The 24,031-nt window shown below is 46.3% G+C and overlaps 1 protein-coding gene across 1 annotated transcript in view; it reads right to left on the bottom strand.

Annotated features, from left to right (window-relative positions):
* LOC139231302 (uncharacterized) overlaps positions 1 to 9,287 on the bottom strand; it is a 209,311-nt gene extending 200,024 nt beyond the window's left edge. Inside the window, exons 1-2 of the mRNA XM_070862502.1 lie at positions 9,139 to 9,287; positions 8,279 to 8,685 (exon numbers count right to left, since the gene is read on the bottom strand). Coding sequence (XP_070718603.1) covers positions 8,279 to 8,685; positions 9,139 to 9,287 — 556 coding nt within the window. The remainder of the gene's footprint in view (positions 1 to 8,278; positions 8,686 to 9,138) is intronic.
* Positions 9,288 to 24,031: the final 14,744 nt, after the last annotated feature.

The following is a 24,031-nucleotide window of genomic DNA, read 5'->3' as shown; positions in this document are numbered from 1 at the left end:
CAAGCCTAGGTTTACTACCAATGGCACAGTGTAAACCTGAAAGGCTAACGATGGGTTGTTGACAGATTCAAATAGAAGTGTGCTGTTAGCACCCAATTCTCCCAAGGTTAGCTCATTTGTATTGCTTCAGGTGCAGATTTGGAGGAGTACAAGAAATGGAAAACTCCAAGTAAGTAAGAAGAGAATATGGGGCTAAAATGTGACCAACATAAATGAAGGGATAGCAAACCCAAGATGCAGGCTGAGTCTGTAGGAGAGTGGGGGAGTATCCCGGCACCCAACCCTTTGTCTGGTGGTTGCTGAAGTGGAGGAGGTGCTGCATGAGATGGTGGCAACAAAGGTTGTCCTCTGTGCAACTCCATGTATCATTTCTGTTATGTCCTTACACTCTACTGCAAATCAACACGAGGCACATACTGGAGACAAGGTCACTCTGTGACCTGTACCTTTATTCACAGGACCAAGGAGTGCTGACCCTGAGTGGGACCTCCCTTTATATACCTGGATGACCAGGTGAGGAGTGTCTCCCACAAGTTCACCCCCTGTGGTCAAGGTGTGCATTTCTTAGGTGTATACAGTGTACTGTGTTGTTACATGAAGGTTACAGTTACATGAAGATTACATACATGACAATTTCCATAGGTCTGAATTACAGAATGCCTAGAAGGAGGTGCAGCCAAATGTCAGTGCATAGCTGCCTATCAGTGTCACTGGTTGTACCAGCCCAATGCTACATGATAGCAACAGATGTCCTTGTAGCAGAGGGCACAATTCTCAGCTGGCTCTCTGTTGACACAGTCCCTGTGAAGACAGTTTCACATGGTGATTACTGGACACCGACAACATGCTTGACAGCAAATCAAGGTACACTAGCTGTTGATTGCCCTGTCATGCCTTCTTTCATGCAACATGACTGAAAGCATGACATACCGTTCTTGAACTGCTTCTCAGTAAGTGTCCAAAAGTAGTTCATCAGGCATTCACATATCTTACTGATACTATCATGTATGCTGTCTCAACTTTCCTTAAATTGAATAATCACTGCCACGTTCACCTCTGCAGATGTGGTTGTTTGGGTACTGATGCATGTATGCAGAGCACCTCTCATGCATCCTGATCTGCTTAGCATTCCTGATCTGTGGAATTGAATGGCAGGCTATTTTGCACACCTCACCGCCAGATTCATATGCGTAGAATGAGTGACCAGGAGCATAAATTCCAGGCTCTAGTGTCAACACCAAGCGCTTGCGGGTCAGCTATTTCCTCTGATTAAGCGGAGTAAAGTTCTCTCTACTCTGCATCAACAATGTGCCTCAGCTCTAATCTCAGAAGAGGAACAGCTAAAAACAGTGTGAATGCTTTTCATTTCCTCACAAATGTCGTCCTTATGTTTTGCCATACAAGACTGCTAAATTATTGCTAAATTGTGCCAAACTGTGTGTGGTTCTTGTAATGTATGTATACCTGGGTTTACCTGCCACCAGGTGGAGCGACTGTCGGAGGTCATTGGGCCACAGACACACACATGCAGCCCTTGTACATAAAGAAAGCCTCCATGTTTAATCCTCACTTTGAGAGCTAATAAAGTAGAGTCAGGTTGCACCTGATTGAGTTCACGGTACTAAGCCTATTGAGTTATTGCGTATGCAACATTTGGTGATGAGGCACAATTCGAATTTTCACACACAAAACAAAAAAATGAGCACCATTGGAATCCTGGAGCGATTCGTGGAGGGAGAAGATTGGGAGGATATTACAGATCGCCTCAACCAGTACTTCGTGGCCAACAAGATGGATGAAGACGCTGACGCAGTTAGGCACAGGGCAGTTTTCCTCACGGTTTGTGGTCCAAAAATCTATGGCCTCATAAAAAAATCTGCTCTCACCTGCATGTCCAACGGAAAAGACCTATGAGGAATTGTGTGCCCTCATTCGGGACCATCTCAAATCTAAAGAAGGCATCATTATCTCGAGATATCGCTTTTACAAGCATGTTCCTTCTGAGGAACAGGACGTGGCGGAATTTGTTGCCGACCTGAGACGTCTCGCTGGGCCGTGTAAGTTTGGAACTGTGTTGGAAGACATGCTGCGCGACGTCTTTGTAATAGGCATAAACCACGAGGTGATCCTACGGAAGCTGCTGCCTGCGGAGACGCTGGATCTGAACAGGGTCATCACAATCGCCCAGGCTTGCCTGACCATGGTCGATAGTACAAAGCAGATATCCTCGCAGAGTCGGAACTCCATGGCAAGTACTGTGCACCTGGCAGGGCCTACCCGACTGTGTTTGTGAAACCTGTAGCTGCTCGAAGTCTGCCATTGGGCACGAATCCAATTTCCCCGCGTTGGCATTGTGGGGGCAATCATCGGCCTCATCAGTGCCGTTTCAGACAGTATATTTGTAGAGGCTGTGCGAAAATGGGGCACCTTCAGCGGATGTGTCCGCAGCTCAGCAAGCGTGCTGAGACATACCAGGTGGATGATAATGATCGATCTGGAGCGGATCCGGCAATGCAACCCAAGATACCCGAGGAGGAAGTATATAGTGTACATTCATTCCTGACAAAGAGCCAACCGATAATGACTGAAGTAAAATTTAATGGCGTGTCGGTATCTATGGAATTAAACACAAGTGCGAGTCAGTCAATTATCAGCCAGAGGACTTTCGAAAAGCTGTGGGACACTGAGGCCATGAAACCCAAGCTGAGTCCAGTAAATGCAAAATTGCGTACCTACACCAAAGAGCTCATACCAGTGATTGGCAGTGCAGCAGTCAAGGTGTCGTACGATAGGGTGGTTCATGATCTATCGCTGTGGATCGTTCCTGGCAATGGTCCAACGCTGTTCGGCAGGAGTTGGCTCGAAAAAATAAAGTGGAACTGGAATGATATTAAAGCTTTGTCATCAGTGGTTGATGCTTCATGTGTTCAAGTGCTGAGCAAATTTCCCTCGCTGTTTGAACCGGGCATCGGCAACTTCACAGGAGCCAAGGTGCAGATCCACCTGGACTCGGATGCAAGACCCATCCATCACAAAGCCTGGGCAGTCCAATACATGATGAGGGAGAAGGTCGAAATCGAATTGGACAGACTACAATGTGAAGGGGTCATTGCACCGGTCAAATTTAATGAATGGGCTAGTCCCATTGTTCCTGTGCTAAAGAGTGATGGCACTGTCAGGATTTGTGGAGACTACAAGGTTACGATCAACTGAGTTTCGAAACAGGATCAGTACCCGTTACCAAAGACTGATGACCTGTTTGCAATGCTAGCCGGGAGAAAATCTTTAACTAAATTGGATCTGACGTCAGCCTATATGACACAGGAGCTTGTCGAATCGTCGAAGAAACTTACGTGCATCAATACGCATAAAGGGCTATTCATTTACAACAGGTGTCCTTTCGGAATTCGCTCGGCTCCAGCCATATTTGAGAGAAATGTGGAGAGTTACTGAAGTCCGACCCTAGAACCGTGGTGTTCCAAGATGACATTCTGGTCACAGGTCGTGACACTGCCGAACACCTGCACAACCTGGAAGCAGTTCTACGTCGTCTGGATAAAGTGGGGCTCAGGCTGAAATGTTCAAAGTGCGTCTTTATGGCACTGGAAGTCGAATTCCTGGGAAGGAAGATTGCTGCAGACGGCATCAGGCCTATGGACACGAAAACAGAGGCCATCAAAAATTCACCCAGACTCCAGAATGTGACGGAATTGCGTTCGTTCCTTGGTCTTCTCAACTACTTTGGTGATTTCTTACCTAAATTAAGCACATTATTAGAGCCACTGCACATGCTGCTCAGAAAAGGCGACAACTGGGTTTGGGGTGTAGCTCAAGACAGGGCCTTCGAGAAGGCTAGAAATCTGCTTTGTTCCAACAAATTGCTGGTACATTATGACCCGTGCAAGCATTTAGTTTCGGCCTGTGATGCTTCATCGCATGGGTTGGTTACGCTACAACAATCCAACGAGTCGGGCAAACTACAACCCGTTGCGTACGCATCGAGAAGCATATCTAAAGCGGAAAGAGCCTATGGCATGGTAGAGAAAGAAGCTTTAGCCTGCGTATATGGGGTTAAAAAGATGCATCAGTATCTATTTGGGCTTCGTTTCAAGCTTGAAACCGATCACAAGCTGCTCATATCTTTGTTTTCCAAGCATAGAGGTATCAATACCAACGCATCACCCGCATCCAGAGGTGGACGCTGACATTATCTGCCTATGAGTATGTCATTCGCCAAAAACCTGGCAACAAGAATTGTGCCAATGCATTGAGCTGTTTACCGTTGCCCACGCCGGAGGTGGAAACGCCTCAGCCCGCAGACATACTGTTGGTCACGGATGCCTTTGAGAGTGAAGGGTCGTCTGTCACTGCTCAACAAGTTAGGACCTGGACCAGTCAGGATCCGATCTTACTGGTTGTAAAACGTTGCATCCTTAGTGGTGATTGGTCGGCCATCCCAAGGAAGTGTGTGATGAGACCAAACCTTACAACCGTCGCAAAGACGAACTATCCATTCAATCTGATTACTTGCTATGGGGTAATCATGCTGTTGTGCCCAAGAAAGGCAGGGAGAGATTTGTATGGGATTTATACAGTACCCATCCTGGTATTGTGATGATGAAGGCCATTGCCAGGTCTCACGTTTGGTTGGTGTTGATGGATGCGTATTCCAAATGGATAGAATATGTAATCATGTTATCCAGCACACCACAGCCACCATTGAGCGTCTTTGTGCCATGTTCGCCACTCATGGTCTGCCCGACATTGTTGAGCGACAACGGATCGTGCTTCACGAGTTTGGAGTTTCAAGAGTTTAATGAGACTCAACAGCATCAAGCACATAAGGTTAGCACCATTCAAACCCGCATCCAATGGTCAAACGGAGTGGGCCGTCCAAACCATCAAGCAGAGCCTGAAACGCGTAACTCATGGTTCTTTGCAGACTCGCTTGTCACGCACACGCGACATCTCTATTAATGATCCTGTGTACATGCTAAATTATGGTCAAGGCCCCAAGAGGATCACTGGCACTGTTACGGCCAAGGGGGGTAACAGGGTGCTTATTGTCAGGCTCACTAATGGGCAAACATGCAGGAGGCACATTGATCAGACGAAATTGCGGCACACAGACGAACCGAAACAGCTTGAAGAAGACATCATCAATGATCAACCGATTCATATTCAGCCATCAGAAGACCCTGCTGTTGTCAATGAATCTGGATCTTCAATCCCCGCCACTCCCATTAGATCGGCTACCCAGCCTCAAGTCAGAAATGATTTGGAGAGCTCACTCAGATCTGGAATTGAACTGAGACGATTAACTAGGGAGTGGAAAGCCCCGGACCATCTCAATTTGTAAATAAGACTGATTCCAAGATCTTGGGGGGCAATGATGTAACGTATGTATGCCTGGGTTTACCTGCCACCAGGGGACGTGACCGTCGGAGGTCACATACGAGCAGCCCTTGTATATAAAGAAAGCCTCCATGTTTAATCCTCACTTTGAGGGCTAATAAAGTAGAGTCAGGTCGCACCTGATTGAGTTCACGGTACTAAGCCTATTGAATTACTGCATATGCAACAGTTCTATACTGTGTGCCTCCACATAACAGAAAGTAGATATTTGTATTATAATTGGAGCACTGGTGTGAAGCAATTTGACTTTGCACCTACGCTACAGAGTAATTACAGCTTAAGAATGCATAACTTAGTGTAGTATCTTCATGACTAGCAAAAAAATTAAATGCCCATCCCAATAGTCTGGGTTGAATATACCAAAAGGAGTTTCTAATATGAGACCCAATACAGTACTAAGGTTCTTAGTTGAAATTCAGTCATTTTGATGGATTCTATTCTGTGATTTGAAAGACAAATAATTAACACTATAAATTGTATAGTGTAAATACACTCATGGTGTGGTTTATACAAGCATTGTAGATGACCATAGTATTAGATTCAAGAAGTGCTACTTTGATTAAAATTTTATGTAAATCAGATATTCTTTGCTAACAAAAACACATCAGTACTGTTTTTAGACAAACAGGATTATCAATGGCTCAGTCACTATAAGTAATTCACTTCCCAAGCCCTGTGGCCTGGTTAGTGTCCAAGTAATAAGTGTTTGAGAAGAAGCTTCGGACAAAAATAACAGTTACAACAGGCAAGGCACAATACGTGTTAATAAGCTGTATTACAAGCAAACAAGGACGTTTCTGATGCATGGTTAACAAGAGATATTTTACCAAATCTCTAAAAACGAGCAAAATTTGCTGTTGGAAAGAAGCGAATACTTGTGGACTTTTTTTTTCAGATGAGCAGCTACCCTGCAATATAGGCTGTTTATCTTGTGGATCACTTAATTGCATACTATGCAGCTTTGCCCATAGCCCTGGCCCAGCAGTCTGCGTGGCCCCCGGCCTGCGAGCACCATCGAAGCAGGTTGGGGAGTGGAAGGAGCAGCGTGGTGGCATACCACGCAAGGGAGCAGCACGTGCTGGAGCAGGAGAGCAATGGCAGCAAAGAGTGACGTCACCAAGATCCAGGTCGGTGATTGGAGCATGGGCAGATACAGCAGGAACGACGAGGTCGGGCGAAAGAGCGGTGAGAGATTGCAGAGGGATGTGATCAGGGCCCAGGAGAGGTGTGAGTTCGGGGCCCAGAAGAGGCGAGGGCCCAGGGGCAGCACAGGCCACCCCATACTGTGAAGTGTGTGTGCACTAGGTCCGTGCAGCAGAGCTGGTCTCCAGTCGTCCTGGTTAATCCTTGCTACTGGACCAAGACCTAGCTCTGTCAAGCCCGTGTGGTGGCTGGTGTGCAACGGCCACCACACGTTAAAAAAATCCACGCACAGGCATCTTCCATCTTTCAAGATTTAGTTCGGGACCTGGAATTTTAGGCCCTTCATTGAAAGACCTGTGAACTTTTTGACGTGGAAGCAAGTCATCCTCGATTCGAGGGACTGCCTATGATGATGATGATGCAGCTTTGCGATGCACATGTACAGTTTAAATCCATGTTCAAATTTATTGGCATATAAATGAAGCTGCTGATACAAATAAATCTTAGTGTCTTGATTGAAGATTTATCCACCAATAACCAATAACACAATGAGACTAAAATTGTAGGCACACAAAGTTCAAACAGGCCAAACCAATCTGTAAGAAGCATAAGTGCATTTGAGTTCCTTGGGCTCTGTTTGGCAGAACCTGCAGGTCACTTTTGGCCCATAAGCTGTACCTTGAACACTGTTCTCTATTATTTCTACCCAATTTTATTCCTAACACACATACACCTTGCTGTTGAAAAGATATGTGAGAGACGTGCTAACAGACCCCTGAAGTCAATGCCATTCTTGGCCTGGCAACTATGAAGTGCACAAGAGTTCCTTTGAGAAGAAGCAGAAGGACGGTTAATTTGTAAACTTGATCAAATGAAAGATCAAACTCACTCCTGGCTTCATATCTAGGTGCTCCAACATGCGGTGCAATTGGGCCTTTTACATTATTTAAATAATTCCCTATTTTTATTCCTTCTCTCTCCAAATATGCTTCCTGTCCTTAGTTGACCTTTCATTCCCCGGAGTTGCCACAGCCAATCTGCCTCCTCATTATTTGATATCCTGCCCATGAACCCGGGGAAACCCAGGTCTGAATGTCAGCAGAAGTTACAATCTGAAACTTGCTCTCCTGGTCTGCTTAACAGTGAATAAGATGCCCCATGCCAGCAATCCAGCTTTATATGTTCTTAAGTCATAACACGTGCATAGATTCAAGCATGGATTTGTGTTCGATGTTGTTTACAAGATAACCTGTGTGAGAAGAACCTTCATCTTGAAAAGAAATATGCTCACATATCATAAACTGAATAAATTCCAGGTCTTATTTTTAATCTAAGAACAAAAAGAGAGTACATCTAAATGGCTGCAAAAACATTATGCTATAATATAAATGTAGAGAAAATGGTTGAGAGGTTTACAGCTGATTGATCATGTTTAGACACACAAATAGATTATTGCTTATTGACTGAGAATGGGCAGAAAATCTAGTCCAGGGTCTCTGCTGACAGCATCAATACTGCTATCTGATTGTCTGTGTATTGCTTTTACTTATAGCAATTTTCTAAAACTATTAATAACTGGCAATTTAGCCATTGATCGTCAGACCTTCACTAAGACTGGTATACAATAGCTTCTTTCCAGAGTACAAGACAAGCTTTTTCACAAGGGAACAACGTAACATTTTCATCCATACATATCCCAGAAAGAATGATTGCACCTCACCTTTAAATGCTGCCCAGTGCAATGCATTGTCACCTTCGCTGTCACAGACTTGCAGCCTGGCTCCTTTCCCTATCAGGTAGCAACAGAGGGCAATATGTCCGTATTGTGAAGCTATTATCAAAGGAGTGCATCCTCTCTGATCCCTCTCATCTAGTGAAACTCCAGCCTGCAGCAGGATGTCTATGATAGTGACGTGTCCTTTGACCGCTGCCCAGTGAATAGGTCGCTGTGCCGGTTCAGAGCGGCTGGGCAGATTCACAGGCAGCCTTAAGTCTACCAAGTATCCGAGGAGAGAGATGGATCCAGTGAGAGCTGCCCAGTGCACAAGAGTGTATCCTTTCTCATCGTACTGGCACAGCACCTTTACATCTTCCATCTCTACCAGCTTCTGCACTTCTGTCAGATTTCTACAGGAAAAAAAAGTAACAGGCTGCATTCTTGTAATAATAACTTATCATGCAATTCGTACAATACTTGCAATATTCATGATTGCAATTATAATTACACATTAATGAATGCAACAGATTACGGGGAAATAGTTTTAATTCTGGTCTTACTCGTTTGAAACTTCACTTTTTTCATTAAACGTTTCACGTTTCAAATGGTTTATTTATAAAATAAACGTTCTGATTCGACTCGTGGTTTCTCCAAATGCGACTGTACCGTGTTATCCTTAAATACACGAATGACACATATACATACATTGAGGGCAATGTCTTGGCGCGGTGAAGACGAGAAAGAAAAGAGAAACAATAAATAAAGACGGAGAAACGAGGAATAGCATTGGGGAATGAAGGAGGATAAACAAAAGAGAAGATAATCAAGTGAAAGAAGGAGATGCGCTGCGCCGCACCACTCACCCACTCAGCAGAGCGGCCACCGTGTGTTGCCAGTGCCCATGTCCCAGTCCTTCAGCCCCGCCAGCAAGTTGCGCTGTGCCGCCGCTCCGGGACTCCTGCTGGGCGGACCTGAGACTGCGCTGAGAGGAAGGACGAGGAGTCGCCACCATCTCGGGGACTGAACTTGTCCTAGGTGTGCACTCACTGAGTACCCGGGCCGGCTCCTCCTCCTGCAGTCACAGTCCAACTCCATGTGTGTGACCAGTGGCATTCACTGTCCACAAGTGCCTCTGTCCCCACCCATTCATTGCTCTGCAGAGAGCTGCGCCATGCAACTTTAGGATAAATAAATGCAAACTGTCGACAATATGCTCACATGGCCGAGTATCGCTGAACTGCTGCCTTAAATCCTTGAAGAACAGGTCTGTGTAGCAATGTGCTTGGATTAATATGGGCAAATACTCGGGTACAATATTACACCTATTTGTGGAAGTGGAAATCTGGGGACTGTAAAGGGAGCCGCCCCTTTCTGGTGATAGGAGGCTCCACACACGACAAAGAGATGGTTCCAACTCTTGAGTACAATCAATTTTAAAAGAAAAGAAATATTTGCATTTTTATAGTGCGTTTCACGACCACCGGGCGTCTCAAAGCGCTTTGCAGCCAATTAAGCACTTTTGAGGTGTAGTCACTGTTGTAATGTGGGAAAGGTATGCAGTCAATTTGCACACAGCAAGCTCCCACAAACAGCAATGTGATAATGACCAGATAATGTGTTTTTTGTTATGTTGGTTGAGGGATAAATATTGGCCAGGGCAGCGGGGATAACTCCCCTGCTCTTCAATCTTGGAGCCATAGAAGGTTACAGCGAAGAAACAGGACTGTTTTTTCTGTATATGAGCCACCTAGTCTAAGTCTATCTCCTTCAAACTATAACTTTTAATAGTCTTTTTCAGTCAGGAGTTTTGGGTTCCATACTATAGAAAGGGTGTTGAGGCAACAGGGATGGTACAGCGCAGAGACAGTAAAATGTCACTTTTATAAGGAAACACAAATACGAAGAATTCAAAATTTGGAGCTGTTGTCATTACAACAGAGGAGATTAAGAGGTGACTTGATAGAGGTGCGTAAAAGATAGAAACAAACTGTTTCCAGTGCTTGAGGTGTTTAGAACACGGGGACATAGGCACAAGATTAAATGTAAGATATTTAGGTTAGACAACTGGACTAGTGATCTAAGCACAGACCATGTTCAACATTTAAGAAAAGGTTAGATAGGTAGTTAAAGAGAAGGGCGATGAAAGAATATGGAAACAAAGTGGGCACATGGGATTAGAATAAATACGAGACCCTCATAGAATTTTACTCTCCACATCTTTCCAGTCAGAGAAACTTATCTTTTTCCATGTGACCATATTTCTCTTAATTAAGGTCCCAATATCTTTGCCACAATCTCTTATGTGGAATATATCTACCAAAAACAAAAGAATGAAGAGTGACTCCACCTATATCAATTCTATAAAGCTGGACCTAATTACCTCAAATATGATCATCATAAAGTTTAAGGATGTGTTTTGGTATCGGAGTTTGCCAAGTTCCAGAAATTCATTGTGGAGATACTACCAAGATACTACCAAGTAAGCTAATGAAAGATTATGTGCAGTAATTGAAATGCATAAGTAAATGATTACTTCCTGTAGCATAGTTGTTGGAGCATATTTTAGGAGTTGCCGGTTGGTACTCCCAGTACATTTTCTCTTTTAATCAGCCTCCTGTCTTATTGATGCATATGCATTATATTAGATTGTATATTATTACATATATTATGGGTTAGACTTTCAGCACATCATCGTCCATTCAGCGCCCATATAAGCGCTGAGATTCGACATACAGGGATGAGCTGCATCGCCCAGCCTATTTTTTAAAAAAGATGACGTCATCCTCGTGCAAGGCCAAGAATACTGATTATAATGGAAACTAGCGCCCGATTATCGCCCAGATTATTGCCGAGCGCTACTTTCGGCATTTCGCCCATAATTCGCCCAAATGATCGCTGGCCCAAAAAGCCGCTCAAGAAAAGCTGCAATCACCTGACCTTAACTCGGCATTACGGATGCCATTTTATAACTCGGAGGATCTTTAATAAAAGGCTGCTTGAAGTGCTTGTCAGGAGAAGCAATTTGTGAGTGATTTTAAGGGCATTTTTGACTTGTTAATCATTTAATCACATTTGTATTTGTCGAGGACAAATTAAGAAGAGCGATTAAGGGCATTTATAGCTGTAATTTCTCAACCAGTATTGTTGACTAATCACATGCTGCAGAATAGAGATGGGAGAAGGTTTATTGAAGAGCATTATGTGCCCAATCAAGGAGGTGGCAGACTGCTCATGAGGAGGAGATATTACACCTAACGCATTTATAGGGATAAGTGATCATACCTCGACTTGTCCGAAGGCTGCGGTTCTGGAAGGAGGTCATCAGTGAGATATGCCAGCTAATTAAGGGAGATCTGCAGCCTACCAGCACCATCAGGACCACACTGCCCGTTGAGGATAAGGTAAGTGCGGCACTTTCCTTCTACACATCGGGCTCCTTTCAGGCCTCAGCTGGCGACATTTGCGGTATCTCTCAGCACACCACATATTGCTGCATTCGACAGGTGACTGAAGCCCTTTACACACACAGGATAGACTTTATAAACTTTTCTATGACCAGGGAGGCACAGAGTGAGAGGGTTTTGGGTTTCTCGAGAATAGCAAACTTCCCCAAGGTGCAGGGCACAATAGACTGTACGCACATTGCCCTGCGAGCACCTTTACAGGATGCAGAGGTGTTTTGGAACCGAAAGGGATTCCACTCCCTAAATGTGCAGCTCGTTGTCAACCACAAGCAAATAATCATGGCAGTAAATTTTCCAGGGAGCATCCATGGTGTGCACATCTTGCGTGAGAGCACTGTCTCTGAGTCAGCCACAAGGTCACGGTTGGATGCTGGTGGATACAGGATATGGCCTTGCCAGCTGGCTCATGACCCCCCCTGCATAAGCCCCAGACAGAAGCCGAGAAGCGCTGCAATGAAAGCCATATAGCTACGCAAGCAATATCGTCAAAAAGACAATTTGAGCTGTGAAGCAGCACTTCAGATGCCTGGACCACTCAGGAGGCAACCTACAATACTACCCTGAGCAGGTCGCTGAGTTCATTGTGGTGTGCTGCATGTTGCATAACCTAGCTATCAGGAGAGGACAACAATTGCCAGAAGGGACCGCCGGTCCACCTCATGAGAGAGGGGAGGCGGAAGAGGAGGATGAGGAGGAAGATGCGGACCTCGGAGAGGACGATCAGCCGTGGTGGTTGGTGGTACGGCACCTTGGGGTGCAGTGCCGTATCCCGAAACTATCGCGTGAGTCGGTCGCTTGCCTCATTGCCGCAACTATTTGCTGCATGCCCTGTTATTCTGGCAGACAGTGTGGCAATGTTGCCGGTCAACCCACCAAGTGCCTGGAGGAGCTCTCGACCTATGTCGACGCTCGCCCTCGACAATGACACCATGTCCTCATTGACACCTGTCCGTCGCCTCTGTGGTTTCAGCGTGGGCACTGGATGCCTTGGAGTGGCCTGCTGCAAGCCGCTTGGCCCCGCTACTTCATCTGTTGAGGATGACGTGGCCGCAGGTACCAGAGATGACACATCAGGCTCGGATTCGCCTTCCTCCTCCTCAGTTTGCTGTTCATCACACGTGGTGATGACGACTTTCAGCGGTACAGGTGTTGGTGCAGTGGCTTCCCTTTGTGCCTGGGGAGCTGGAAAACAGAATTGAGGTTATTAGAAGAGAAGGGGAGACATGAGAATGCTTGCGCTGCGCAGGCACATGTTCAAGGAGCAACATTACTGTGATAAATGTGAACGAGAGACATTACATATGATTAACATGAGAGTACAGAAGAGTACAGAAACTGTATGCATAACATTACATCATTCATATATTATAATCAAATGCCATTAAATTACTTTAAATTACTACTTGTTTACCACTGCTTTACACATTACTCACGCGGCGCAACAACGGGATCTGCACCACCACGGGTGGCAGAATAATTATGGGTGCCCACTAACGCTGCGGCACGTTCCTCCAGATCAGTTAAAGGGTGCAGCTCAGCAGGCCCTCCTCCGATCCGCCTCTGCTCTGCATGATTCTTAGATATCGTCTTCTGCAAACATGACAAGAGCATAGCATAAACTAATTGACTAGGTACTATTACGGAAACACAACAGATATTGTAATCCAAAATTAGTCACCTCACATGCTATTCATCGTTAACGTTAACGTTATATGCTAATATGGTTTGTATCCACAATGGATGCATGGTTATAACATCTACGTTCCGAGAAACTATTTAATAAGATCGTGTTTATGAACTAATGCTTGACACCAAACATCTCACGTACAATCTCCAGGAAAGGCCCCATCCACGGACCGTGCCAATCGGCGCCTGAGGGGAGGTAGGTGGTTTATTTGAATTGATGGAGGTCCCCCGGGGGGGGAGGGAAATCAGGACCGCTGGTGAGCTCGGCAATGACAGGACTGTAATGGGAGGGGGCACCGTGTTCACGGGCTGTGCTCGGAGACCTCCGTGTGACCAGAGCTAATGTTCCAAAGTGTCCCAGGGCAGACAGTGAGCCAGGGCAGCTCTCCCCCAGTCCAGGCTGGGTCACTGTGTGAGTGACAGCAGCCGGAGAGACTCACACAGTCTGGGTAAAGCTGACCGGACCCCTCAGTGCTCAGTCATCCCCATCCACCAACATAACCAAAAAGAAGATGGTGTCCAATTTAAAGAGTTGCTCACAGCACACAAGAATTCTCCTTCTTAACTAAAGTGGTAGAAATGCCGAATGTTTGAGGTCTGTCTGTTTCCAGTCATTCCTTTGGCCACAATTTTTGATCAAAGCCTTTAAATAATAATAATTAATACTGTTGATTAAATGTAAGACATTTCATAAAAAATTAGACTTAAAGGGCGCAGGTTCCGACCCCAGTCCAAATCTTAGCAGGAGAGCTACCCAAGCTTACCCAGCTTAATTACAATCCAGCAGATTTACATTCTAATTAATGAGTCAGTACATCATTACAATTTTAAATGTAATAATTGAATACATACTCTTGCCGATGCAACAAGACTGTTCCATCGCTTGTGGCACTGGTCTGCCTCACGCCTATCGTGGGCCACCAATAATACCAGGGAGGCGATATCATCCCATATTTTTGAATAAATGTGATGAGGGGGTTTCCCACGCCCACCCTGCGATCATAGTGGAAAGTCTGCCCTCTATTGTATGTAGTTTATTCTGTACATGTAATTAACTATTTTGAAGCCTTAAGCCTTAATTGACATTTTAAGTGTCAAAAAACCTATTATAATGCATTCCTGTGAAATAACGCTCAACATTCAGCAGTGAGCAGTGTTGAAGGTAAACTAGTTTAGGATTGCGGGCTTTATACTCTCAGAAAGGGCTCGCTCACAAAAGATAACATCCCTTTGATTTTTTCTTGTTGTCGAAAAATAATCATGGAGGTGTCATCTGTTTGGATTATTAAATATTTTGTTCGGTTCAGTACCATCAGCCACTCCTGTAAGCAGACATGGTATCCCTGATGATCTGGAGGAGTGCCTCTTTTTCTGTCCAATATCCGGATAAATGAGAGGGAGGCCCAGAGTTCACAACAGAGAGTCCTTACTCCATACAAAAAATACTGGAATATAGCCATATGAATCTTGTCTCTTTGAAAAGCGCACTGGATAAGCATACAGACTAGAATAGGCTTTTGAACCAACAAATGGTTTTATTTATATCAGAAAGATAAATGAACAGTAAGCATGAGAATGCAGTGAAATATATATTTCTCTAGTTTCTTTGATACATACAATAGTAAATAGTCCACTTGTTTTCTTTCTAAACAAAGGGCTAGAAATTACGTAGTGCCCCACTTGGGGTGATAACATTTGTGGGAGCGCAAATGTACTGCCTGGCGCTACACAATTGAATCCGCCGAACTTCCAGTTCAGTGCTCCAAGAGGGAAGTAGAGTGCTCAATCAAGCGCTACCACTTCCTCTGGAGCGCTAAAGGGAGCAAGAGGGGCAGTAGAGGCAGAGCGTGCACAATGTCCCGTGCAACGCTGCCGGATTCATAGCTCCTTCCCTCCCTTAATGGGAAGGATCAGTGCTGAGGACATTGCAGGTTAAGGCTGGGAATGGTCGGCGACGGCATCTGCGATCCGTGAAGACCAGCTCCAAGCACTCTAAGAGAACACAGGGCCGATCAATCACGGCCTGGAAAAAATTGAAAATACACTGCCTTTAATTACCACTCCCCAAGCGGCAGACCCAGTTCACAACACCTCCTGCAGCTGCCGTTGTAGATGCCTGCCGACGCTGCAGGGGGCAGAAGTGAATTTTACATCCTGGCGATAACGGGGCACCGGATGACATTATGATCTCCAGGGCACAGGAGATCGCAGCGGTAAGTTTTAGCGTCAGCCTGCTAGTTCGCGGAAGTTGGTAATTTTGCATTCGGGATGCGTTCAGCAGCTGCAAGGACCCCCAACCAGCAATACTTAAAGGAATAATTAACCAAGGAAATAAAATGGAGGCAGAAGCAAAAGATAGAAAGGAGAATAGTAAAAGTGGAGGGCAGAAAAACCCAAGGCAAAAAGCAAAAAGGGCCACATTACAGCAAAATTCTAAAGGGGCAAGCCTGAAGGCTCTGTGCCTCAATGCACGGAGTATTCGGAACAAGGTGGACGAATTAACTGCACAGACAGCAGTTAACTGATATGATGTAATTGACATCACGGAGACATGGCTCCAGGGTGACCAAGGCTGAGAACACAACATCCAGAGGTATTCAACATTTAGGAAGTTTTGGCAGAGAGGAAAAGGAAGAGGGGTGGCATTGCTGGTTAAAGAGGAAATTAATGCAATAGAATCGGTATGGGCGGAGCTGCGGAATACCAAAGGGCAGAAAACGCTAGTGGGAGTTGTGTACAGACCACCAAACAGTAGTAGTGAGGTTGGGGACAGCATCTAACAAGAAATAAGGGGTGTGTGCAATAAAGGTACAGCAGTTATCATGGGCGACTTTAATCTACGTATTGATTGGGCTAACCAAACTGGTAGCAATGCGGTGGAGGAGGATTTCCTGGAGTGTATTAGGGATGGTTTTCTTGACCAATATGTCGAGGAACCAACCAGAGAGCTGGCCATCCTAGACTGGGTGATGTGTAATGAGAAGGGACTAATTAGCAACCTTGTTGTGCGAGGCCCCTTGGGGAAGAGTGACCATAATATTGTAGAATTCTTTATTAAGATAGAGAGTGGCACAGTTAATTCGGAAACTAGGGTCCTGAACATAAGGAAAGGTAACTTCGACGGTATGAGGCGTCAATTGACTAGAATAGACTGGCAAAGGATACTTAAAGGTTTGATGGTGGATAAGCAATGGCAAACATTTAAAGATCACATGGATGAACTTCAGCAATTGTACATCCCTGCCTGGAGTAAAAATAAAATGGGGAAGGTGCATCAACCATGGCTAACAAGGGAAATTAAAGATAGTGTTAAAGCCAAGGAAGAGGCATAGAAATTGGCTAGAAAAAGTAACAAACCTGAGGACTGGGAGAAATTTAGAATTCAACAGAGGAGGACTAAGGGTTTAATTAAGAGGGGGAAAATAGAGTACAAAAGGAAGCTTGCAGGGAACATAAAAACTGACTGCAAAAGCAAATGTGAAGAGAAAAAGATTAGTGAAGACAAATGTAGGTCCCTTGCAGTCGGATTCAGGTGAATTTATAATGGGGAACAAAGAAATGGCAGACCAATTGAACAAATACTTCAGTTCTGTCTTCACGAAGGAAGACACGAATAACCTTCCGAATGTACTAGGGGACAGTGGGTCTAGTGAGAAGAAGGAATTGAAGGATATCCTTATTAGGTGGGAAATTGTGTTAGGGAAATTGATGGGATTGAAGGCTGATAAATCCCCGGGGCCTGATAGTCTGCATCCCAGAGTACTTAAGGAAGTGACCCTAGGAATAGTGGATGCATTGGTGATCATTTTCCAACAGTCTATCGACTCTGGATCAGTTCCTATGTACTGGAGGGTAGCTAATGTAACACCACTTTTTAAAAAAGGAGGGAGAGAGAAAACGGGTAATTATAGACCAGTTAGCCTGACATCAGTAGTGGGGAAAATGTTGGAATCAATCATTAAAGATGAAATAGCAGTGCATTTGGAAAGCAGTGACGGGATCGGTCCAAGTCAGCATGGATTTATGAAATGGGAATCATGCTTGACGAATCTTCTGGAATTTTTTGAGGATGTAACTAGCAGAGTGGACAAGGGAGAACCAGTGGATGTGTTGTACTTGGACTTTCAAAAAGCTTTTGACAAGGTCCCACACAAGAGATTGGTGTGCAAAATCAAAGCGCATGGTATTGGGGGTAATGTACTGATGTGGATAGAGAACTGGTTGGCAGACAGGAAGCAGAGAGTCGGGATAAATGGGTCCTTTTCAGAATGGCAGTGGGGTGCCGCAGGGCTCAGTGCTGGGACCCCAGTTCTTTACAATATATATTAACGATCTGGATGAAGGAATTGAGTGTAATATCTCCAAGTTTGCAGATGACACTAAACTGGGTGGCGGTGTGAGCTGTGCGGAGGATGCTAAGAGGCTGCAGGGTGACTTGGACAGGTTAGGTGAGTGGGCAAATGCATGGCAGCTGCAGTATAATGTGGTTAAATGTGAGGTTATCCATTTTGGGGGCAAAAACATGAAGGCAGAATATTATCTGAATGACAGCAGATTAGGAAAAGGGGAGGTGCAACGAGACCTGGGTGTCTTGGTTCATCAGTCATTGCAGGTTGGCATGCAGGTACAACAGGCGGTGAAGAAGGCAAATGGTATGTGGCCTTCATAGCTAGAGGATTTGAGTATAGCAGCAGGGAGGTCTTACTGCAGTTATACAGGGCCTGAGTGAGGTCTCACCTGGAATATTGTGTTCAGTTTTGGTCTCCTAATCTGAGGAAGGACATTCTTGCAATTGATGAGTGCAGTGAAGGTTCACCAGACTGATTCCCGGGATGGCTGGACTGTCATATGAGGAAAGACTGGATCAACTGGGCCTTTATTCACTGGAGTTTAGAAGGATGAGAGGGGACCTCATAGAAACATATAAGATTCTGACGGGACTGGACAGGTTAGATGCGGGAAGAATGTTCCCGATGTTGGGGAAGTCCAGAACCAGGGGACATAGTCTTAGGATAAAGGGTAGGCCATTTAGGACGGAGATGAGGAGAAACTTCTTCACTCAGAGAGTTGTTAACCTGTGAAATTCCCTGCTGCAGAGAGTTATTGATGCCAGTTCATTGGATATATTCAAGAGGGAGTTAGATATGGCCCTTACGGCTAAGGGGATCAAGGGGTATGGAGAGAAAGCAGGAAAGGGGTACTGAGGGAATGATCAGCCATGATCTTATTGAATGGCAGTGCATGCTCTAAGGGCCGAATGGCCTACTCCTGCACTTATTTTCTATGTTTCTATGTTTCTATGTTTCACTCACAGGTGAGTTGCTGGTTGATTTCTACTGGTTCTGTGTAAGTTTGTAGAACTATTTGGAGCTTTCCAGAATTGTTTGAAGTTGGTGTGGTGACAGGGAGTGGAGAAGGCCTGGGCTCTGACTTGAAGGGTTCTGGTCAGACCACTTGCTCCCAGTCATGGGTGCTCTGGTTGTCATCCCCCTTGGCCAGCAGCATAACAGGGAGATGGAGCCAAGGCAGCAAAGAAGGAGACAAGTTGCTCACAGAGAGAGAGGAGAAGGGCTCACAGCAGGAGGCCTTACCTGCCTCGGGTCTTCCGAGAGCAATTCTCTTACCTCAACCTGAGTCAGGAGCAGTCTGTGAGGCATCTGCGCTTTACGAAGGACGTGCTCACAGAACTCTGCCACCTCTTGCAACCAGACCTGCAACCTCACTCCAGGGCAAGGACAGCGCTGCCAGCGGCTGTGAAGTGACCGTGGTCCTGAATTTCTTAGCGACAGCATCCTTCCAGGCTGGAGCAGGTGACATCTGTAACATCTCCCAGTTCGCCATCGACTGCTGCATGAAAGGTGACAGACGCTCTTTATGCCAGGAGAGGGGAGTTCATTGTCTTCTCTGTGACCAGAGAGAAGCAGGCAGAGCATGCACATGGCTTTGCCAAGATAGCGGGCTTCCTCATGGTGCAGGGCACCAGCGACTGCACTCACGTGGCTTTGCAGGCACCAGATCTAAACACTTTGATGTACTGCAACTGCACAAGTTACCGTTTGCTGAATGTGCAGTTAGTGTGTGACCATACTCAGCACTCTTCTTCTTCGGCGGTCCCTCGTATCGAGGATGACTTGCTTCCACACCAAAAAGGGATGAGTTCGCAGGTGTTTCAATGAAGGACCTGATATTCCAGGACACGGATTACATATTGAAGGGTGGAAGATGCCTGTGCATGGATTTTTTTAACGTGTGGTGGCTGTTGCACTCCAGCCACCACGTGGGCTTGACAGAGCCAGGTCTTGGTCCAGTGTCAAGGGTTTAGCAAGATGACTGGAGACCAGCTCTGCTGCATAGACCTAGTGCGCACACATATCGTGCTGCCCCTGGGCCCTCGCCTCTTCTGGGCCCCGATCTCTCTCCGCTCCTCTGCCCCGGTCAATCGCTGCACCTCCGCCACGATCATTCGCCACACCTCTGCTGTACCTGGGCCCCGCCGAAGTTCCTGCCCACACTCCAATCGGCGACCTAGGTTTTGGTGACGTCACCCAGTCGCCCTCCTCGAAGCCGTCACCCTCCTGGAACGGCTCACGCTGTATCTTGAAGTGGCATGCTCCTCCTCTTATACCCCCGACCTGTAGCTGATGTTTCCTCACAGGTCGGGGCACCACGCTATACTCAGCACATCATGATGGTGAATGCTCGGTATCCCGGCAGCAGTCATGATGCTTTTATTCTGCATTAGTCCGCTGTTCCCTCAGTCTTTGAGCCACCAAGACAAACCCGAGGGTGGCTCGTGGGAGACAAGGGCTATCTGCTGACTACCTGGCTCAAGTCTCCGCTCCGCAGCCCAACCACATGTTGAGAGCCATGTTGCCACATGGAGTTTGATAGAACAGACCATTGGTGTCCTTAAACAATGCCATTGGACCGCTCTAGAGGAACCCTGCAGTACTCACCAGAACACATCTCAAGATTCGTCGTGGTCTGCTACATGCTCCATAACCTCTCCATCATGAGGGCACAGCCCTTGCCACCGGGCATATGGTGACCAGCTGAGGAGGGGGAGGAGGAGGAGGAAGCAGAAGAGGAGGAGGAGGAGGAAGTGGAAAAGGAGGAAGCAGAAGAGGAGGAAGCAGAATGGAGGAGCCAACCCAGCAATCCCTTTCTGCCTGGGAAGTCCATGATCAATTCATCCAACTGTGGTATGAGTGAACTCAACCCCAATTCCCCATTCAACCATAGTTCTACACCTTACCTTCCCTCTGTTACTGACCATCACAGCTGGGATGATGAAATGCTGAAATAAACGTCACCACTAAAGAAACATTTTAATACAATGTTGACATTGCATTCAAATTTTCTGGCAGGCCTGCCAATGCACCAAGGATTTTGTTGTGCAAACCCATCAAAGTCCTCATCCGAGTTCTCTGCAGCAGCAGAACTCCTGTGTGACCTCACCCTCCTATGCTACCCTTTCCCACTGCCCTGAATGTGAGGTATGAATCATATTTGGTAGAGATTATTGGTAGGTGAATGATGGGAGTGTGGTGCATTGAGCAGTGTATGACGCTTGTGGTGTAGATGGTGGGATATGGCATTTGAAGATGCATTCACTGACCTTGACTACTCGTGTGAGGTAATTAATCTTCCTGCACTGCGTCTACATCCTCGGGGCTACACTACTAGCATATACCACAGTGATCATCTGCTCCCACTGCACTTTGCTCTATTGCCTGGAGGGCCACTTGGCCCCTTGTGGAAAGAGGACCTTTTGCCTCCTATTGACCTCCTACACCAAGGCCTCCAGTACTGCATTGGGGAACCTTGGTGCACACTCTCTGTTGTGCCATCATTAATTGTTTTTTTCCACTGTCTTCTCCAGCCAATTCAATGATCTGCTGCAGGCAGAATACACATCCTCTTAAAGAGATGTAGACTACCTTTATGTAGTGCAGTCTATTTTTAATTGGTGCTAGCCTCACACTAACGTGGGCTGCCTGCTGAGTGTTCAACTTCTCAGCAGCCCGTTCAGCGCTGAGCTGAATTTTAAATAAAATTTGTTCCTGGGATGTGGGTATCGATGGCAAAGCCAGCATTTACTGCACATACCTAATTGCCCTTGAGAAGATGGCACTATAGTCCGTGTGGTGAAGGTACTCCCAGTGCTGTTAGGAAGAGAGTTCCAGGATTTTGACCCAGCGACGATGAAGGAAAGATGATATATTTCCAAGTCAGGATGATGTGTAACTTGAAGGGAAACTTGCAGGCGATGGTATTCCCATGTTCCCGCTGCCCTTGTCCTTGTAGGTGGTAGAAGTCGCGGATTTGGGAGTTGGTACCGAAGAAGCCTTGGTGAGTTTCTGCAATGCACATCTTGTAGATGGTACACACTGCAGTCACAGAGGGGCGGTGATGGAGGGAGGAAGCGGCCACAGGAACGGGAGTACGGGCAGTCGAGTGGCCTATAAAGGTCTGAGAGTCGGAGGAGGCGGCCACAGGAGCGGGAGTTCGGGCAGTCGAGCGGCCTATAAAGGCCCGAGAGTCGGAGGAGGCGGCCACAGGAATGGGAATCCGGGAGGTCGAGCGGCCTATAAAAGCCCGAGAGTCAGAGGAGGCCAGCTGGTGCAAGGGCAGGGGCAGAAGGTAAACAAAGAAGTAAGAAGAAATCGAAGTGGGATCTCACAGCCAAGCGGGTAAGTGATTGGCTGGTTGGTGAGTATTTGTTCTTTTATTTTTCTTAGCAGTAAGAAACCTTTGACATTGTTACAAATTAAATTAATCTAAGAGTGTAGACATGGCAAGAGAGCCCAGACCCGTGTCGTGTTCCTCCTGTGCTATGTGGGAAATCAGGGAAACTGCCAGTGACCCTGACTACTACGTGTGCGGGAAGTGTATCCAGCTGCAGCTCCTGACAGACCGCATTGCGGCACTGGAGCTGCGGATGGATTCACTCTGGAGCATCTGCGATGCTGAGGATGTCATGAATAGCATGTTTAGTGAGTTGGTCACACCGCAGGTAAAGGTTGCACAGCCAGGGAATGGGTGACCATCAGGAAGAGCAAGGGAAGGCAGGTAGTACAGGGGTCCCCTACGGTCACCTCCCTCCAAAACAGATGCAACATTTTGGGTACTGTTGAGGGAGGTGGATCATCAGGAGAAGGCAGCAGCAGCCAAGTCCAATGCACCATGAGGGCAGGAAAAAGAGTGGGAGAGCTATAGTGATAGGGGATTCTATTGTAAGGGGAATAGATAGGCATTTTTGCGGCCGCAAGTGAGACTCCAGGATGGTATGTTGCCCCCCCCCCTGGTGCAAGGGTCGAGGATGTCTCGGAGCGGCTGCAGTGCATTCTGGAGGGGGCGGGTAAACAGCCAGCTATCGTGGTGCATATAGGTACCAACGATATAGATAAAAAACGGGATGAGGTCCTACAAGCTGAATTTAGGGAGCTAGGAGTTAAATTAAAAAGTAGGACCTCAGAGGTAGTAATCTCAGGATTGCTACCAGTGCCACATGCTAGTCAGAGCAGCAATCGCAGGATAGCTCAGAAAATACATGGCTTGAGGAATGGTGCAAGGGGGAGGGATTCAAATTCCTGGGACATTGGAACCGGTTCTGGAGGAGGTGGGACCAGTACAAACTGGACAGTCTGCACCTGGGCAGGACTGGAACTGATGTCCTCGGCGGAGTTTGCTAGTGCTGTTGTGGGGGGGGGGTGCGAGGGGGGGGTTTAAACTAAAATGGCAGGGAAATGGGAATCAATGCAGGGAGGCAGAGGGAAGTAAAAAGGGGGCAGAAGCAAAAGGTAGGAAGGAGAAAAACAAGAGTGGAGAGCAGAGAAATTAAGGGCAAAAATCAAAAAGGGCCACATTACAACATAATTTTAAAAGGACAAAGAGTGTTAAAAAAACAAGCCTGAAGGCTCTGCGTCTCAATGCGAGGAGCATTCGTAATAAGGTGGATGAATTAACTGTGCAGATAGCTATTAACGGATATGATGTAATTGAGATTATGGAGTCATGGCTCCAGGGTAACCAAGGCTAGGAACTCAATATCCAGGGGTATTCAATATTCAGGAAGGATAGACAGGAAGGAAAAGGAAGTGGGGTAGCATTACTGGTTAAAGAGGAGATTAACGCAATAGTAAGGAAGGACATTAGCTTGGATGATGTGGAATCTATATGGGTAGAGCTGCAAAACACCAAAGGGCAGAAAACGTTAGTGGGAGTTGTGTACAGACCACCAAACAGTAGTAGGGAGGTTGGGGACGGCATCAAACAGGAAATTAGGGACGCGTGCAATAAGGGTACAGCAGTTTTCATGGGTGACTTTAATCTACATATTGATTGGGCTAACCAAACTGGTAGCTGTAAAGTCCTTACTCTACAGCATGAAACCAAACGAAGCACATTCCAGGGACAAAACCACTCTGTGACCTCAACTCTTTATTACAGGACTCCAGAAGTGATGACCCTGCATGGGACCTCCCTTTATATACCTGTGTGATCAGGTAAGGAGTGTCTCCCACAAGTTCACCCCCTGTGGTCAAGGTGTACATCTAAGTTGAGTGTATACAGTAATACAGTGGTGTTACATTGTAGTTACAAA

This window comes from Pristiophorus japonicus, chromosome 2, assembly GCF_044704955.1.
Source record: "Pristiophorus japonicus isolate sPriJap1 chromosome 2, sPriJap1.hap1, whole genome shotgun sequence".
In the NCBI taxonomy this organism is placed as follows: domain Eukaryota; kingdom Metazoa; phylum Chordata; class Chondrichthyes; family Pristiophoridae; genus Pristiophorus; species Pristiophorus japonicus.
Note: the sequence above shows the minus strand (reverse complement) of the source record. Positions and strands in the feature narration are given on the sequence as shown.